At 42.9% G+C, this 20,144-nt stretch overlaps 2 protein-coding genes across 2 annotated transcripts in view; one reads left to right on the forward strand and one right to left on the reverse strand.

Annotated features, from left to right (window-relative positions):
- The first annotated feature begins 830 nt into the window (after positions 1 to 830).
- Positions 831 to 2,610, forward strand: LOC311036674 (uncharacterized protein). The gene is made up of 4 exons (XM_084045513.1): positions 831 to 898; positions 1,009 to 1,073; positions 1,365 to 1,444; positions 2,046 to 2,610. Exons 1-4 carry the CDS (start codon positions 839 to 841, stop codon positions 2,168 to 2,170), a joined length of 330 nt encoding a protein of 109 aa, XP_083901639.1. The 5' UTR covers positions 831 to 838; the 3' UTR covers positions 2,171 to 2,610.
- A 10,920-nt stretch (positions 2,611 to 13,530) lies between these two features.
- Positions 13,531 to 20,144, reverse strand: part of LOC311036523 (leucine-rich repeat and fibronectin type-III domain-containing protein 2) — a 49,952-nt gene continuing 43,338 nt past the window's right edge. The window contains exon 3 of the mRNA XM_084045253.1: positions 13,531 to 14,711. Within this exon, the coding sequence (XP_083901379.1) occupies positions 13,727 to 14,711 (985 nt within the window). The 3' untranslated portion in view covers positions 13,531 to 13,726. The remainder of the gene's footprint in view (positions 14,712 to 20,144) is intronic.

Raw genomic sequence — 20,144 nt, forward strand, 5'->3', positions numbered from 1 at the left:
AGCAATGAGTAAGTAGTTACAGGCTCAATGTGTTGAACTATGTGTATCAGAGGAGATGTGTGATTGTCAACATCTAAGACCAACCAGTAGGGGTAGTCTTTTTCAGTGTGACATGGTATTGTAGTAGTATTATGTCCAAGTATTAAGTCTTTAGTGATGGCTCCAGCCATCAGGCACAGTGATGGCTCCAGACACAGTGTCAGATACCGGCACAGCATCAGGTCCAGGACCAGCCACGACTCCAGGTACAGCAACAGCTCGGAGGCACTCTGTCAGGTCCAGACATGATAGATCCAGGAACACGGTCAGGCATGGTGAGTTGTCAGTAATCAAAACCTTTACAATTCAGCAAGTAGTATCGTGCACCCCTAATTGTTACAATATGACATATTTATTATTTCTCATCTAATGTATAGTCATCTGTCTTGGAAAGTTTTAATGCAAAAATATCACTTTGTAATTTCTAAAATGTACTTTTGTTCTTATTACAGGTGCTATGCAGTGACTGAGAGGCCAACATGGGCATTCCCATTGCCAACACAAGGTAAGTTCTGAGCTATTTCAATGAAGACCCCAAAAAACTGGGGGACACTTAATTTGCAACCCTTCTCTCTAATGCCCATTCTCTCCTTTCTTCATTTACTGTTCTCTCTGTCTCCTCTCGGGACACAAAAACTGCTCTTCAATTATATCAGTGTTTTGTATCATTGTAGGGTGGTGTCTATAACATTTCTCTGTGTAAATGTACACTTATTTTTCAGTATACCAGAAGAAGGTCCTGACCATATCAATATTCATTAAAGAACCTGCCTCTTCAGTGGCCAGTCATGTTGAGAGAATGGAGGACTTCCAGAGAGAGGAGCAACTCCTCAGTGATGTCCAAGCTTTTAATACCCTGGTAGGCTTTTCAAGAGTCTGGAAGTAATGAACAGCATAAGATGCACTCGCACACTTTTTACGTTCCTCTGGGATATGTCAGTGAAAGTTTTCATGGACTTATTCCAACAGGTGCTGCAACTTTCCCGTTATAGAGGGAAGGACGTTAAGGACTGTGTCCACAAAGTTCTTGACAGGTATGTTTCAACATACACTATGAATTAACCCCTGTGTGATGTTTGGGTGCGCTGTGGTTTTCAATGTGTGAACACTTATTTGGTTAATTCTTCTAGATGAGCGCCTGACTGCATGTTTCCATTAATTTGCCTTTTTTTTTTTTAGCTTAACACCTGAATCCACTGTTATGTCATGTCAATGACATAATGGTTGAACATGAAGTGAAAATTAGTAGTATAAAGGGTTTATACCATGTTTTACAATAAATCCTAATCCTACTACATTATTAAATGTAATTTGTTTTTCTTAAGGCTCTTCAGTAACAGTCTGATGGCACAGTTGAACATGAAGGGGGAAAAAGAGAAGACTGCGACTTTCAGCGCAATACAAGGTAAGCCCATATTTCATGTTGACCAAGGACAAATCTAAACGTAATTGGGTAAAACATGTCCTTCCCTGTTGACATAAAAACATACAATGCCAACTGTCTACCGTTACCGTTGCTATCATAACATTTTAAATAACTGGTGGTTAGGTGTAGAAGGGAGATGGCTTTGTATTAAACAAGTTGTGGATGTACAAGCATTTTTGCATGTCAATATGGAGACTCACAATCAGTTGTATTGTCACTTCCACAATACACACTAGGCAAACAGGGGAGCAAAATACCATTCTCCACAACTCATGGTGCACATTAAAAAGAGGCAAACATTAAAAAGTAAAGAGCAGACAACATTGGTAAAAAGTGCTGATGCATTCAAAGTGCAATCCGTCTTTCAAGATGTTGGTTTTGGGGGCAATATATGGCGAGCATGGGTTCAGGGTTCTGATGGTTTGGGGCAGCTGTTGGATGACCTGCTGGTGCTTCCCCCTGAGCTCTTGAACCTCCTACCAGATGGCAGGAGTTCAATCGAGCTGTGTATTATGTCAGATAGGGACTAGGACAGCATGTTGCCGTTGCACATTTTTTATTGTCTTTTTCTACTATGCAGATGCAGTCATGAAATTCGACCCAGAAGCCACAGAGGACCTCATAAGGCAGCATGCCGCAGACCACCTCAAGCATGCTCCAGCGAGAAGGGGAGGCGGAGGACACACAGCAGGCACTCAGGACTGATTTAACTTGAACTTTCACTGTCCATTGTGGGGGATCTTAGTGTCACAGTATTGTACAGTATTGTGTAATTTGAACTTGTGTTGTGTTCAACGAAGTAGCTCTGGTTGGACCTTACCCTGGCTATTCAGTACAGCACTTGTTTAATATTTTTCAGTTGTTGTGGAACCGGCCCAAGCAAAAAGGGTGTCCCTGCAAAGTAGGCTGTGCTATTATGTTTTATTATTATTTTATTTTCATTCGACTAGTGACGTGGACTTAGCCCCCCTCGGACATACCTGTGGACTACACCAGGTACAAATGACTTTTTTGTTGCTCTCCCTCATGGAGCTACTTGCGGATTATACCAGGGTCAGTCCACCCTAGGTGGACACGCGCTGACCTTTTGCACCTTAATCCCATGTATAACCCACTGACTTTTTTGTCTTTTTTTTAATTGTGCTCTTTTTCTCTAAGCACCTTAACGTCCATAAGTATATCATGCACAGTATACATACATTGCTGCTATGCTCTGGCACCTTAGTTTTTATTATCTCAGGTACTTTGTAAATATGTAGATAACTTGTTTGGCCTTCTGTTGTTGTCTTGTTTGATCTCCTTCCCACTTGCCCCCCACCCCTCTTCTTCTCCCCCCCCTCTTCTTTCTATGGAAATTAACGTTGCAATGGGAACGATGTACAAAAACGAATTTCACCCACTTTTGTACCTTGTAAACCTGTGATGTGACAATAAACCTGATTCTGACGTGTAAAAACAAAAAAAAGAGAAGTTAACTGTTCTGTTCTGGATCAAGCTTAATCAGCCCTAGTGACTACTCTGTGCGTGTGTGTGTGTCCTTCTGTATGACCTTCTGTATTCAGTCTTGAGCTAGACTGCATGGAACAACATTGTGGGAGTTAAGTGGCTGTCCCGCTTCTGTTCTGTCAAAAATAATTTAAAGCTGGCTTGATCTGCTGTTTGTTTTAATACTTAATTAGTCAGGAAGGTAAACGTCATGAGGTACGTTAAGGCTAAAAGGATAACACAAGTCCTGGGGACTTGTTTCCATTGTGGTCCTATGAACTAGATTCCATTTCAGGGGGTCTAGTTCCAGTCCACAAATATTCAATATGTGGAATACTGTAATTGTGGAACATTTGTTTGCGCAGCTGTGTATTCACAAGAAGAATAAAGAGATAATAAGGAAATAAGTGTGTATTGAATTGTGATTTGTTTGTAAACCTCTGTGTACTGTATTCCCAGTTTTCAGAAGGTGGCATAACCATTTGATCTTGTTCATTTTCCTGTAGCTTTGTTTGATTAGCTTAGCAGCATGTTAACTACTAACTATGTTAAAGCTACAGGAAAATGAACAGGAAATGGGGATTACAGTTATGCACCGAGCCTAGAAGAAGTGGATTGTTTGATTAGTTTATTGAATATTAAAATTCAAAAGGATAAAAAACACAAGAAAGCCCGTAGGCTTGTTTCAATTGTGGTCCTTTGGGAAAGGGGACATGGGGAGCTACAATACAATACAATATAATAACATAAAACAAGGCCAAATAAAACTTACAAATTCAAAAAGGACAAACAGAAGACTAAACATCAACTAAACAAAAACTAAGATTGGGGTAAAGATGTCTATAATTAGTCTAAATTTGACGTAGAAAAGATGACCACATTTGGACTAGAATAAGCCCTTATGTAGAGGTTTGGACGTTCAGAAGACATCCGACAAAGACGCAATTAAAACTTTCATTCTGCACCCTTCAGGGACCAAAATGGGACGTTCAAAAATGACCTCATTGCACATTGGGAATAAAATAATATACTGTATATGTGAAAACATCTGTTCCATTCCTGTTGTTCCCTGAAGATGAAATGGTCGAGCTCGTTTGCCTGACCCCCAATTGTTATAATTGATCGTTCCTTCCGACCGACCGAGAGGCGTACCGGGGTGGAAGGGCAACACTGCCCTCTAGTGGATACATCCAGTTTGTACATGCACATGTTAACCCAGAGTACAGAAGTCCTGACGTCACTCGTCCATCCCCTGGGTTGTAAAGTCATTTCCCTATGGAGAATAACATTGGGTCATCATAGAATCGTCTCATAAGAATTGTGGTCCAAAAATAAACAAACTGCCACGGCGATATTGTCAGGGAGGAGCCTCGGCATTGTTTATGATAGTCAGTCACTCATATTTGAAAAAGTTTACAAAATGTACTAAAGTACAGTGAACGTCTGTGCGGTTTGTCTTCATCACTGAAAATAACGTACATGTAAACAGATATAAAACTGCTGTCATGTGCAGTTGGGGTGAAGAAACACAACCATTTCACTCCTAGTAGTACCTATTTGATTTGACATCCTGACTTGCTGCTGTGGCTGAGGCTTGAACCTGTTACCTGCGGCTCACTAGTCAGTGACTCTATCCAATCACCTACAGCTGTTTCCTTGTAGTCTGTGGTTCTAAAACGTTTTGTTGTCAACCCCCCAAATTGACATGTATTTGGGCAGTGGACCCCAATGTGAAAAGATGTAGTGTCAGGGCCCCCCATGAAAAAGATTTATATTTATGCTGTAACACATTTTAAAGTTATTTGTCTTGTTTGTTGTTCAAGTCAAAGCACCAGGAAGGCTGTACTTGAGAGCCATCTGTTAGCTCAATGGGTTGAGACACAGTATTCATGATCCAGAGGCCATGAGTTCAAATCCCATTGATGTCTTTCCTATGAGTCTTTCCTTTGCAGACTGGCTTCCAGAAGATCAAGTGAAAACCAGCAGGAAGGCTGTATTTGTCATCCAACTGTTAGCTCAATGTGTTGAGACGCAGTATACATGATCCAGAGGCCATGAGTTCAAATCCCACTGGTGTCTTTACTGTGATGCTTTCCTTTGCAGACTAACTTCTAGAAAAACAAGTTAAAAGCACCAGGAGACCTGTAACTCTCAGCCAACAGCATAGCTCAACTGGTAGAGCGACTGTCCAATAACATGACTTCACTTCACTTGAGTGGGTTCGATTCCCACTCGAGTGAAGTTTCCCCGGTATCTTGGGGCAACGGATAAATTGACTGATATCCTTAGTGATGCTTCCCTTTGCAGACTAACTTCCAGAAAACAAGTTAAAAGCACCAAGAAACCTGTAACTCTCAGTCGACAGCATAGCTCAACTGGTAGAGCGTCTGTCCAATAACATGACTTGACTTCACTTGAGTGGGTTCGATTCCCACTCGAGTGAAGTTTCCCCGGTATCTTGGGGCAACGGATAAATTGACTGATATCCTTAGTGATGCTTCCCTTTGCAGACTAACTTCCAGAAAACAAGTTAAAAGCACCAAGAAACCTGTAACTCTCAGTCGACAGCATAGCTCAACTGGTAGAGCGTCTGTCCAATAACATGACTTCACTTCACTTCAGTGGGTTCAATTCCCACTGGAGTCAAGTGTCCCCGGTAACTTGGGGCAACGGATAAATTGACTGATATCCGTAGAATAACTTGTAGGAGTGTGCTGGTTCAAATCCAGTTCAACCCAGGACCGAGCGGTCCTGGGTTCGATTCCCACTAACGTCAAGTCCCCGGTAAATTGGGGCAGCGGATAAATTGACTGATATCCGTAGAATAACTTGTAGGAGTGTCCTGGTTCAAATCCAGTCACCACCTTAGTAACTGAGACCGAATCTGGCCAATTCGGTCTCAGTTACTGAGATAGATAGAGGGTGTGTAGAGTGGGCGGAGTAGAGTAGGGGTAGAGTAAAGAGGGAATGTAGTGGGAGGAGTAGGACTAGGAGTAGAACTAGAGTAGGGGGCCAGAGTAGGAGTAGAGGCCAGAGTAGGGGGAGGAGTAGGGCCAGAGTAGGAGAAGGGGTAGGGCCCAGAGTAGGGGGAGGAGTAGGGCTGGAGAAGGGGGAGGGCTCAGAATAGGGGGAGGAGTAGGGCCAGAGTAGGAGAAGGGGGAAGGCCCAGAATAGGGGGAGGAGTAGGGCCAGAGGAGGAGTAGGGGGAGGGCCCAGAATAGGGGGAGGAGTAGGGCCAGAGTAGGAGAAGGGGGAGGGCCCAGAATAGGAGGGGAGGAGTAGGGCCCAGAGTAGGGGGAGGAGTAGGGCCAGAGTAGGAGAAGGGGGAGGGGTAGGGCCAGAGTAGGAGAAGGGGGAGGGCCCAGAATAGGGGGAGGAGTAGGGCCCAGAATAGGGGGAGGAGTAGGAATAGGGGCCAGGAGTAGGAATAGAGGCCAGGAGTAGGGGGATGAGTAGGGCCCGGAGTAGGAGTAGAGGCTGGAGGAGTGTAGGGGGGGGGAGAGTAGAGGGCCATGGTTTTGGTTTCTGTATGTAGGTGGTGGAGGGAATGTAGTTAAGGCCAACATTCCTATTTCCCTCTAGTTGTCCTCTTATTGCAAATCTCTAATAAAATTTCACCTCCATACAGAAACCAAAACCATATCCCTCTCCTGGCTCCCTACTCTGGCCTCTACTCCTCCCACCTACTCCTCCCCCTATTCTGTGCCCTCCCCCTTCTCCTACTCTGGCCCTACTCCTCCCCCTATTCTGGGCCCTCCCCCTACTCCTCCTCTGGCCCTACTCCTCCCCCTACTCTGGGCCCTACTCCTCCCCTCCTATTCTGGGCCCTCCCCCTTCTCCTACTCTGGCCCTACTCCTCCCCCTATTCTGGGCCCTCCCCCTACTCCTCCTCTGGCCCTACCCCTCCCCCTTCTCCTACTCTGGCCCTACTCCTCCCCCTACTCTGGGCCCTACTCCTCCCCCTACTCTGGGCCCTACTCCTCCCCTCCTATTCTGGGCCCTCCCCCTTCTCCTACTCTGGCCCTACTCCTCCCCCTATTCTGGGCCCTCCCCCTACTCTTCCTCTGGCCCTACTCCTCCCCCTATTCTGGGCCCTCCCCCTTCTCCTACTCTGGCCCTACTCCTCCCCCTACTCTGGGCCCTACCCCTTCTCCTACTCTGGCCCTACTCCTCCCCCTACTCTGGCCTCTACTCCTACTCTGGCCCCCTACTCTAGTTCTACTCCTAGTCCTACTCCTCCCACTACATTCCCTCTTTACTCTACCCCTACTCTACTCCGCCCACTCTACACACCCTCTATCTATCTCAGTAACTGAGACCGAATTGGCCAGATTCGGTCTCAGTTACTAAGGTGGTGACTGGATTTGAACCAGGACACTCCTACAAGTTATTCTACGGATATCAGTCAATTTATCCGCTGCCCCAATTTACCGGGGACTTGACGTTAGTGGGAATCGAACCCAGGACCGCTCGGTCCTGGGTTGAACTGGATTTGAACCAGCACACTCCTACAAGTTATTCTACGGATATCAGTCAATTTATCCGTTGCCCCAAGTTACCGGGGACACTTGACTCCAGTGGGAATTGAACCCACTGAAGTGAAGTGAAGTCATGTTATTGGACAGACGCTCTACCAGTTGAGCTATGCTGTCGACTGACAGTTACAGGTTTCTTGGTGCTTTTAACTTGTTTTCTGGAAGTTAGTCTGCAAAGGGAAGCATCACTAAGGATATCAGGCATCACTAAGGATATCAGTCAATTTATCCGTCGCCCCAAGATACCGGGGAAACTTCACTCGAGTGGGAATCGAACCCACTCAAGTGAAGTGAAGTCATGTTATTGGACAGACGCTCTACCAGTTGAGCTATGCTGTCGACTGAGAGTTACAGGTTTCTTGGTGCTTTTAACTTGTTTTCTGGAAGTTAGTCTGCAAAGGGAAGCATCACTAAGGATATCAGTCAATTTATCCGTTGCCCCAAGATACCGGGGAAACTTCACTCAAGTGGGAATCGAACCCACTCAAGTGAAGTCAAGTCATGTTATTGGACAGACGCTCTACCAGTTGAGCTATGCTGTTGGCTGAGAGTTACAGGTCTCCTGGTGCTTTTAACTTGTTTTTCTAGAAGTTAGTCTGCAAAGGAAAGCATCACAGTAAAGACACCAGTGGGATTTGAACTCATGGCCTCTGGATCATGTATACTGCGTCTCAACCAATTGAGCTAACAGTTGGATGACAAATACAGCCTTCCTGCTGGTTTTCAGTTGATCTTCTGGAAGCCAGTCTGCAAAGGAAAGACTCATAGGAAAGACACCAATGGGATTTGAACTCATGGCCTCTGGATCATGTATACTGCGTCTCAACCCATTGAGCTAACAGTTGGATGACAAATACAGCCTTCCTGCTGGTTTTCACTTGATCTTCTGGAAGCCAGTCTGCAAAGGAAAGACTCATAGGAAAGACATCAATGGGATTTGAACTCATGGCCTCTGGATCATGTATACTGCGTCTCAACCCATTGAGCTAACAGTTGGATGACAAATACAGCCTTCCTGCTGGTTTTCACTTGATCTTCTGGAAGCCAGTCTGCAAAGGAAAGACTCATAGGAAAGACATCAATGGGATTTGAACTCATGGCCTCTGGATCATGAATACTGTGTCTCAACCCATTGAGCTAACAGATGGCTCTCAAGTACAGTCTTCCTGGTCCTTTGACTTGAACAACAAACAAGACAAATAACTTTAAAATGTGTTACAGCATAAATATAAATCTTTTTCATGGGGGGCCCTGACACTACATCTTTTCACATTGGGGTCCACTGCCCAAATACATGTCAATTTGGGGGGTTGACAACAAAACGTTTTAGAACCACAGATTACAAGGAAACAGCTGTAGGTGAATGGATAGAGTCACTGACTAGTGAGCCGCAGGTAACAGGTTCAAGCCTCAGCCACAGCAGCAAGTCAGGATGTCAAATCAAATAGGTACTACTAGGAGTGAAATGGTTGTGTTTCTTCACCCCAACTGCACATGACAGCAGTTTTATATCTGTTTACATGTACGTTATTTTCAGTGATGAAGACAAACCGCACAGACGTTCACTGTACTTTAGTACATTTTGTAAACTTATGACTCTGAGTAGAGTATAGCCTGACTTAAACAAACAAATAACAACTTAGTATAGTCAGACTTTTTTTTTACACAACTTACATTTTGTAAAGCTTGACTCTGACTCAGTATAGTCAGACTTTTGTTTCCATTCATTTTCTGACATGATGTTAATCGGAGTGCCATAGCTGAGTGGTTAGTGGGCCTGCCTGGTGAACCAGAGGTCCTGGATGTCCTGGGTACGATTCCAGGTCAGGTCAACAATGTGGCAATCTTACAGTGATTTGAGGCTGTTGGTTGTTAAAGTGCAGAGGACACATTTCACGTATGTGCCTAACAGTATATACTTAGCGAGCACACTGACGTTGTTGTCACTACGTATTTGGCCCGTTTTTTGACCCCTAACTAGTCCTTCATACTTTTAGCTACAAACTCCGTTCCAACTCTACAACGTTCGGCCTACTTAGGACATACCATTTGAATTTTAGAGAATTAGAGCTTAGACCTTTAGAAGATTTAAAACCTCTAGAACCGTAAACCTTTAAAACCTTTTCCCCCCTGTTCTGAATTCCCATAGACGTGTTTAATATCAAAGATAGTGAGTTATCAACCAATATTTTATGATAATGATTGGTTAGGTGTATGTGTTATGTCAACAATGAATGTTTAGCAAAAAGAGTTAAGTGACTATGGCACAGCCTTGTAAACAAAATACTATGGTCACTACCGTAACAATACAGTCACTACCGAAATAGTGCAGTCACAACCGAAACACCAGTTATTTTGTCAAAAATCAAAGATAGTGCGTTATCAACCAATATTTTATGATAATGATTGGTTAGGTGTATGTGTAATTTCAACTATCGTTAATTCTGAAATCAATATAATCAACTTTATAATTTTACAAAGAAATATAGCATTTAATTTTGATAAATCTTAAGAATTCAATATTAAAAAATCAGTTAGAATATTCATTTTAATGTATTTAATTGTAGAAATCACCTACATTAATTTTTTGAAATAGTCTGTACAGGGGAGGATGAAAAAATAAATTAATACATTCATATAAGTATCTTTATTCTAAGGTAATTCTACATGTTTCGGTAGTGACACATTTTGGGAGAGGAAAGATATTCCAAAAGATTATGAAAATACAATATGATAATTGACTGTACTTATGTGTCCCTTAGATCTGGTGCAACGTGAATATGGTCAAAGTCTTTCACACTGATTTACATTTCAACCTTAAAGTCACATCAGACAATGAGCATGAAGCTGTCACTTTTACAAACTGTAATAAAAGTTATCCTTGCCTGGGCGTACCTCTGTGCTGGAGGCTGACGACAGGGGAACAGGTTCTCCTGAGAGCAAGAAGCTGCGATGGAGAGATGAGTGAATGACATGGTCCAAGGAGTTACTGAAGCAGTTAAACTGTGCATACTACAGCGTCACACAAAAGTATAGCAAAACATAGCTGATCTACAAGCTTGTGCTATGAAAAAAAAGTGTGTGTGCGTGTTTTATAAATATTGAATCAGTGAAAAGTATTACAAGAGCTTGTGACTAAATAATGAATACATGGGATCCTTTAGAAGACAGGTTCTTTCTTCTTTTTCCCCCCCAAATTCCTGGAAAGTAACGGTTTTGGACATGCAAGGTTTCCACCTGACAGCGACGAAATAGAACTTGAAAATCCCTCCGTATAATGACAGCCAGCGTGATATAACAGCCTCTCTGCATTCGAAAGCTGTTTGACAACCAGGGGCCGTGTTCCCCCCCGGGGCTATAGAGCAGGTGCACACAGGCAGCTTATCAAGCGAACGCTTGGCCCTTTCTGCAGATTATATTTACTTCATGCTGCCGTAAGCACCTTCCCTGACAGATTATATGAATTAAGGTCTTATTATGGGCTCTGGCCAGGAGCTGCCTGTACTGGTGATTTGTAATAAGGACAGTGCTGAGGTGAGTCAGGCAATGACTGTCCTGATTACGGCATCTGGACCTCGGGAGAGAAGCGGCCCTCTCATTCAAGGAACACACAAGCAGCAAGCGGGGGGGAGGGGGGACTCGACTCCCCCTGATTGTATAGCTTCTGTTGCTGTTGACAGCGATGTGACTTGTCTAGTGGCGAAAGGATGAACTTAATTTGTGCCAGCGTATACCATTCTGAAAAGGTTTGGATATTTTATTGTCAACATTGATGAATGTAACTACAATCCAAAGGCACATTATTTATTTCTCTTTTTTTTTTTTTTTTACACAATGCTACTGACAGAATTACCACAATTAGTGTGAGAATGACCCTGTTAAATGTGACAACGTGAGCAATATGTGTAACATTCCAGAAAGTCAAACACAAAAGACCCAATTTGGTTCGTAAGAATTATCAACATTTTATATCATTTTTGTAGCAAAATGTTTTCACAGAGAAACATTGTTTTTCTTCTTTTTTTTTTCTTTGTTCCTACAACCTCAGGTGAGAATCATGACTGCACAGTAAAATCCTCCTCAGCGACACCGTAACTCTCCGAAGGTGCACAAATGTAACCCAATACGTTTACATTTTGTACACTCTCAGAGTTACGCTAACGCTCAGGATTGTATACAGTGCATGTCAAGTCAAGTACACACTTATATGATGCTCTTAGATCTCAAAATGAAAGGGGACTTGACATGAACATGCAGTAGAAACAGCATGTTCCGTACACAGAGTCCACTGCCATACAGGAGTGAAGGTATTGACAGATAAGGCTCTCTCCCAAGTCATGCCAAGCGGAGCCTCCTGTCATTGTGCCGGCTAAGAAACCACCAATGTTTGGTACAACACAGTAAAGCACCTTCTCACTGTTTGCTGAACAAAAATAAAAATAAGTACGACTGCACAGTTTCCCCTTTTACATTCTCACCCGGTTATTGTACAAAATGCCAATATACAGAATGGTACACCTAGAGAAGGAACCAGTAAAAAAAAAAAAAAAAAAAAAGAAACCCAGCAGAGATGGACAGGATATTGAGGAAGGCATCAAAATGTGTGTAATAAACAGTGACAGCTCAGTGGTTTCAAGGCAGTAATCTGAATACAGACAAAACACCATCTCAAATAATTTCCATATTCAAATTATTGTCATGTGATTATGTCACTACACTCCCATTGAGAATGAAACAGAATTAAATATGAATGGTAGCTCCAGTAAATCAACCCAGTCAATACACAAACCTGTGGTTTTGTGCTATGCAATCATGTGAAATCAGTTCTTTCTAACGTAAATTTAGCCTTAGCGATACGTTGTCCTTCTTCCTCTCAACTTCTTCCTATAAGCAGCATAATCGCCCTTTTAAAGTGGATAAATCTGTGACTGGTACCTTCTCTTACCTTCGTCAATGTCAATTATACCACGCCTATAAATCCATGCTGTCACTCCAGAAGGGCTAAAGCAAACAAAATGGTCAGGAAGAACTCCTCCCCTGTCTGCGGAACACTGCACTAGGACACCATATCCCGAGACAAGCATTCTGCTCGCATCGCTGGCCTTTGCCGCCAACAGAGACAGTTGTCACAAATTGTCAGGGCTTTCAGATAGGAATTTTGTCACAGCACAATTCTGACCTGAGCCGGAAACAAATGGAATTTACTTTGTGAAAGGTATTTGAGTGACTGTTTTATGTGGGGGGGAAAAAGAAAAGTGAGGGACATTCTCTTTTGCTCCAGTGTGTCTGTGTGAAACCGACTTGTGCATTTGGGTTTTGTAGTAGTTTCTTTCTCTCCAGTATGTACTGTATATAACCTCATATAATACATGACCTGAGGTAGACTGGCTTGTGGGTCAGCGTTAGCAATACTTAGAGCTATCCATATTGTAACTCTAAAATGTTATAATTTTGTTCATTCTTATGTAATTGCAATTTGAGAGGAATTATAATAAGGAAATAATACTTTATTGGGAGGTGTGTGTGTGTGTGTGTGTGTGTGTGTGTGTGTGTGTGTGTGTGTGTGTGTGTGTGTGTGTGTGTTGGGGGGGGGGGTAGAGAATATCTTTGTGTTTGAGTCTTAGCCACCATTTACAATGACAACATCCACAACAGAGCTTTTCCCCTTCCAGGCGACGTGAAACCCCAAATAATAAATAGTAAAAATAATACGAAAACCAAAAAAAAAGAAAAAAGACTTTCATTTCACAATTTCCTCTCATGCTCCTGCTACCATTGCAGTAGTCCTGTTTCATGCTGAGAGTCCAAGAGCATTGTGATATGCATACACTTTACCACAGTCAGGGCAGATCCTCTTGGAATTTAAAACTCTTTTGATAAACACGGCGGTAAATCCACTTTGAATTTCTCTCGTCTATCTTTCCCCCCTGTTTCCTCTGGAGATAATCCCTGTGGTTTTTGTGCACGTCCGCACAATCTCTGTGTTGTTTAAAAAAAAAAAACACACCGTTATTTTTCAATTCGCAGTTGGATGGATAACATGGCCAACCGTGCACCGGCACCAACATACCATCGATCTCAATGTATTTTCCACTTATTTACTTGGACAGAAAGACGATAGTATTCACATGGATGAACTTCATGCAGTACAGCATGGCAGATGCCCCCCCCCGGAGGTCCCTCGAGTTCCTGAAATGAATACATAGTTTGGCCCGACGCCGCACAGCTCGACTGTAAGTACTCAAACTGTACTCTCCATCACCCACTCGGTGCTCTCAAACGTGGGTTTCCCCTCCTCATCGAACTGCAGCAGCATGCCATTGACGGACAAGCTCCGCCTAGTCCAGATGTTGCTAATCCTGCGCGGGTAGCTGCTGAGGCATTGCGTGGCCCCCGCGTGGCCCATGTCGAACGAGTGGCTCCTCTTGGGCTTGCCCTCCTGGGGCAGCCCCAGGAGCCGGCCCAGCATGGTGGTGGATTCGGCGCGTCCCAGCAGGGGCTCTTTATCCGACGGGGGCGCCATCGCCACCGCCACCATGGCGCCGGACATGGCGGAGGTGCCGGGCGCCCCCGCCGGGTGGTCCCTCGCGGCGCTCCGCAGCTCCAGCGAGGTGAAGGCCCCGAGCAGGTGGTCCAGGTTGGCCCTCGCTTTGGTGCCCGGCCCGTGCCTCCTGAACTTGCTGCCGGGGAGCGTGCTGCACTCGCTCGCGTGCATGCTGTAGCGCTCGACGTCCCCTCTGTGGGCGTGGCTGTCCAGAGAGTTCGAGGAGGAGGAGGAGGAGAGGCTGCTCTGGAGCGAGCCGCACTTGAACTCCACCATCTCCTCGCACATGACCACCACGGTGGGTTTGACCTGCGGCGGCGCGCCGTTGAGCCGGTTCATCCCGCCGTTGGTCTGCGAGTATGTGTTGCTGACGGCGGGCAGCTTGCTGGTTGGAATGCCACTGGTCACCTTGTATCGCACCATGAGGATAATGATGAACACAAGCAGCGTGGCCACAATGACGCCTCCAATCACCAGGATCATGGTGCCGCCCAGAAAGCCACTGTGAAGGGACTGGCATTGAGGGTAGTCGTCCCGGGTGACAAACTGGACGCAGCCGACGATGTTGGTGGCAGTGAGCGCGGTGGCAGTGTCCTCCCAGATGGCCAAGACGCACAGGTCATACTGCATCCCCGGGACCAGATTAGAGACTAAGAAGGCTTTGTTTGCCATGGGAATCATCCTACAGGAAGACAGAGAGAGCACACGAAAAAAAGCATGAAATTAACAACATGGCCGTGCTAAGCTATATGGGAGTTCAAGATGAGGTTAGAACACGTTTTGTGCACTACACCAGCAACTCGTTCTTGTGGACCAGGGCAGATCAGCAAAGAAATGTTCAAATGAAGCATGCTAAGTAGCTATTTATATGCACAGAGTCATTTAGAAAGATGACTTCATTGGTCACAATATGAACAGTTTGATATGCATGAAGCAACACAGTAGTTGCGGGTTCAACAGCCACTCTCCGACTATGTTTTGGGTACTTTTTATGATGTTGCTTCAATTTCGTTTTGGTGATAGAATGATTACAGTAAATTGATACAAACTTGTTCCCATTAAATACTAACCCTGAAAATAGCTACAATGCCCTTTGCCTGAAATTAAGAGGTTGTTTTTAATCCCCCAGCTGTGCAGCCGGTCCAGTCAAATTTTGAAAGAGCCACTGTTTGTGCTCCAGCATTTAGGCTCACCGAGCAAAGCCTTCTTCCAACAAGCCCATCCATCCTAGAATATAGTTTGCACAGTCAGATTTGATTTGTAAATGTCAGAGCAGACACCGTAAACCACAGAGAGATTTAAATGTGTCTGACATTATCATTTTTGTTCTCTTTTTTTCTTTTATTACATCCCAAAGGTTAGACAGAGATTGGAAAGCTACGATGAGGTAATTCTTATTCAGCTTGACCTTGTGCCATGCCTGGAGGACAAGACCAACAGAGCTTGGTGCATGAATTAGTAATGGTAACATAGTGTCTAAATAAGAGACATAAAATAACTCACGGCATGTAAACAATCCGTTCGTCTCTACTGGATAACTGCTGTGTTCTTGCAGTGCTTGAATGCGTGCTCTGCGATTATCCTCCTCTCTCTACAAACCCAGCCCATGTGAATTTGTACACAGTAAAATCGTCAGTGATAACTTAACTCAGAGTGTACACGTGGAAACAAATGGACCCTTGCACTCAGGATTCTACCGTGTAATTAGACAAGAAACACTGTCTCTGGGGAAGGAAAATCTTCCAAAGAAGAGAGTTTTTCCAGGAATAGTTAATTTTGTGCGGCTGATTGTAACGCATGAACACCTGCATTGTCAGTGATCACATGAGAATTTAATGTGATTGACACGTGGACCGCTTGATGAGGTATCTTCATCTTTTCAACTAATTCTTTAACACATTGCGTGCCAATCGCGTAGTTCTACGCAAACCTAAATAATTGCGCAGCGTACCAGTCGCGTAGTTCTACGTGAAGTGGTATTTTTTTCCTTTCTTTTCCTCGCAGTGACACATTTCATTGTAGCACACCGGAAACGGAAATTAATCGGAACAAACAAACTTATAACTACCCATTGTAAATATGAAATTAATGAATATTGAGCAACGGCATGGCCTATTCCTCCCCTCAATGTCCCCCCCCCCCCCCCCCAAGTCATATAACATTACAATGATGCAAATAAACAACATCATGCGACATCATGCTTCTGACAGGTGCATTGCATTGTGGTTAATACAGAGTGAGAGTAATAGAAATCAGACCTGGCAATTTGTGATTACTTATGCACTCACTGAAAGAAGTTTACTTAATTATGTGTTTAGTGCTGCTCTGAATGCCATCCCATCTAAACGGTCCATGTGAATCTCTTGAAAAAGTGGAGATATTTCACTAAATATACATTTTCTGCCCCACTTTCAAAGGGATTTGATGACAAGAGCTGACCCATTGACACAGCAATTAAGTATTTGTTGAGTACACACAGCGTGACAAATTAGAATGCCGTGGAGATGAAAATGAAGTGGCTGTATATGGAATACATGCATGCATGCAATGTATGGGATATCAGCCATTCTATGGCTATGCTCTTTTCCTCTTTTAGTTTTCGAGTGTAGATGAAGACAGTCTGAGACGTAGTCATGAGGATGGCAGGCAGCCACAGAGAAGATGACAGACAACTGTCTGGCAACACACTGATTTATGAATAAAATAAAACTAATTTTACATTCATTACACACTGTAACAACATAGTGTTTCTTTTTCCTAACGTCAGACAGTTGACTTGAACATCGCATTTAACCCTTTAAGACCTGGAATGCATCTGTGTAACCACTTTATCCATTATTTTATATTTTGGCTATTCAAAAATAGCAGATCTACAAGCTATGAGCTTGCAGATCTGCTATTTTTTGAAAAATCTTGAACATTTTGTGCAAATCTTTGAATATATATTTTTAAAGCAATTGTTTTTTACTCAAATCCGTGCTTCTGGGGGGCCCTGGAACAAAGTATTTTGAGATGGGGGTCCGCAGCCAAATACATATCGTTTTAGGGCTCCTTGACGTGAAAACGTTTGAGAACCACTGATATTATAGCAACATAAGTGTTTCAGAAAACTGTTTTAAACTGATTTGTAGAATCCCAAGAAGCAAACTTTTCTCCTATTGTATAATGCCATGCCTTAAATAGGGATCGATTATGAATCAATTATCTTAATGAAATGATCAATTATCATTTTAATAATCGATTCAACCGATTCATTCAATTAACTGTTGCTAACATTTTCCTACTGTAGTTCTCTGCCAGGGTGCAGCCATTGATACATAGACCCGACACTCTGCTGTATGCCGATACGCATTATAAGCTTTGATCCTGCAGAGCGCGGGACCCCACCTTAATCACACAGACCGTCAGTATTTCACCCGGCAACCCATTGGCGATGCATTCTATTATTCATCGCTAATTGCCTTTCCCACAACCAGAAGGATGCCGCGTTGCCTCACATGTACAGCGTAGGGGGGGGGGGGGGCTTATGCAATCATTCTCCTGTCATTCTCCTCTGATTGATTTTTAATCATGCATTTGGCTTGAGGGAGACCAGCACTCTGGGACCCTTCTCTGGCTCTTTCACGTTCTAAAGTATGGCCTGGGAGACAGAAATCGTACAGTGGCAATATTGTTTATGTATGAGCTGTACTTGGCCTCTTTGTGGGCTCTCTACGTCTTCACTCCAATTTAAAATCATCTCGTTTGTCTTTTGACATTCAAACCCCAGGGGGATGTACTGTAAGCAGTGGTGTAACGTGTAAAGTACATTTACTCAAAGTACTGTACTTCAGTACAATTTTGAGGTACTTTCACTTTACTGGAGTAGTTCCAATTTCCAAGTATTTCCAATTTCCAATACTTTTACTTCTACTCCACTACATCTCAGAGGCAAATATTGCATAACTTTTACTCCACTACAATTATTTGAACATTTTAGTTATTAGTTAATTTGCAGATCAACTATTATATTATAAAACACACATTAACCACTTCAGCCCTATTTTATACATAGGCTATTTTCAAAGATTTTAGTTTGGGTTCTTGAAGTATATTTTGATGCCAATACTTTAGTACTTTTACTCAAGTAACATTTTGAACACAGGCGTTTTACTTGTAGCAGAGTATTTCTACATGGTGGTATTGCTACTCTTACTCAAGTAAAATATCTGAGTACTTCTTCCACCACTGGATGAAAGCCATTATAATACAGTAGAACATAACAGACTTCACTGCTTTGGGTTGGGGTTACATTATCAACCTTACAGTATAAGGATTTTATGCCCTAATATTAAATTGTAAACATTTTTCAATTTAATTCACGCGTACTGTTAAATATAAAATAATATGCCTCTGTCTAGCTAATATTCCCTTAGGGAAGATGCTATTAAACAAATGAGCTGGTAATGTCCTGGAGATCAGTTCAATACATATCTAAACCTCTTTCTAACGATGTTTTAATGCATTCGTTACACTGGCATAAACTCAACTAATGTCATTAAAATGAACCAGTATTAATGGCAACTGTTATTCAATTAACAATACCGAGTGAATAATCAGATGATGCAAATGAAAGAGTGATGACAAAATATGCTATTGATATTCTATATTCTATATCAACAGCATATTTTGTTGTTACTCATTATGTATGGTTGGACTGGCATTTCCAGAGCTCAACAGAAATGCATTTATATTTTCAGTATACTGAGTGCATTTGGTCCACTTGAATTAAGATGAGAGATATTTTCTGAAAACGGCAGTTGAGTCAGCCGATGTTTATATGACTGTAAATTGGCACAAAGAAAAAGCATATTCTTCTATTTTCTCCAACATGAAAAACAGCATGGAGAGTGTCAGCTTCAAAATCAAATAAACACACCTTATTACCGTACTCTCGGGGATGATGAGTTCCACTCAGACGACATAGACAATGTAATATCTCTTTCCGATAGAACACGCTATTCCAATATCTGAGCTAATAGCCGGGCTTCTGCCTGCCCATAGCGTACCGTATCCTTTATTAACCCATTAAGACCGGGAACGCATCTGTGTCACTTTTTGATTTGAGCTTAAAAGCATTATTTTACACTTTGGCTATTCAAAAATAGCAGATCTACAAGCTCATAGCGCGGCGCCGAGTGCCACGCTACGAGCTTGTATATCTGCTATTTTTGAAAAATTATGAAAATGTGTGCAAATCTTTGAATATATATTGTTTTAAAGCGAACATTTTTAACTCAAATCTTTGCTTCTGGGGGTCCCTGGAACAAAATATTTTTAGATGGGGGGTCCGCGGCCAAATTCATATAGTTTTGGGGGTCCTTGACATGAAAACGTTTGTAGAATCCCCCAGAAGCAAAGATTTGAGTAAAACAATTCACAATTTTTCACAATTTTTCAAAAATAGCAGATCTACAAGTTCATAGGGCGGCACTCCGTGCTATGAGCTTGTATATCTGCTATTTTCTGAATAGGCAAAGACATCTTAGAATGACAACACGGATGCGTTCCCGGTCTTAAGGGGTTAAACAACTCACAAGCTGGAATATGCAGGAGGAGTAAATCACGTTGGGCGATGGCGCCTTAGCCTTTTATAGGATAAGGTATAGCTAAAGGGGTTCATTGGGATTCAAGTTGGAGTGTTTGGGAAGGTTTATGGCTGACACATAACTTACTGTAACTGCATTCCACAATAGGCCCTCCAGACCCCCTGAACCAATTCCTACGCAATTCAGAGGCAGGAGATACCGCCGTTATGGCTAGTCAATCTTTAGGGTCAATCAATCATTGACTTAAACATGGATCTAGCCAATAAAGTAGATATTTTGGAATAATAGAAAATGTAATTCCTTTGCTAGCGCTATACAGCTTGAACATTATTATTTGATTTAACCTTTGTTTAACCAGGACACGTCCCATTGAGGTGGAAATCTCTTTTGCAAGGGAGGTCCTGGCCAAAAAAGCATTCAAGCAGGCATTACAACCTCATTTTGGAGCTCATTCCAGGCCCAGGGAGCATAAAAACTAAAGGCCATCCACTCAAATTATGTGTATCAATGTTCAATCAATTGTGACT

This window comes from Gymnoscopelus microlampas (assembly GCF_963454915.1).
Source record: "Gymnoscopelus microlampas genome assembly, chromosome: 20".
Classification (NCBI taxonomy): Eukaryota; Metazoa; Chordata; class Actinopteri; order Myctophiformes; family Myctophidae; genus Gymnoscopelus; species Gymnoscopelus microlampas.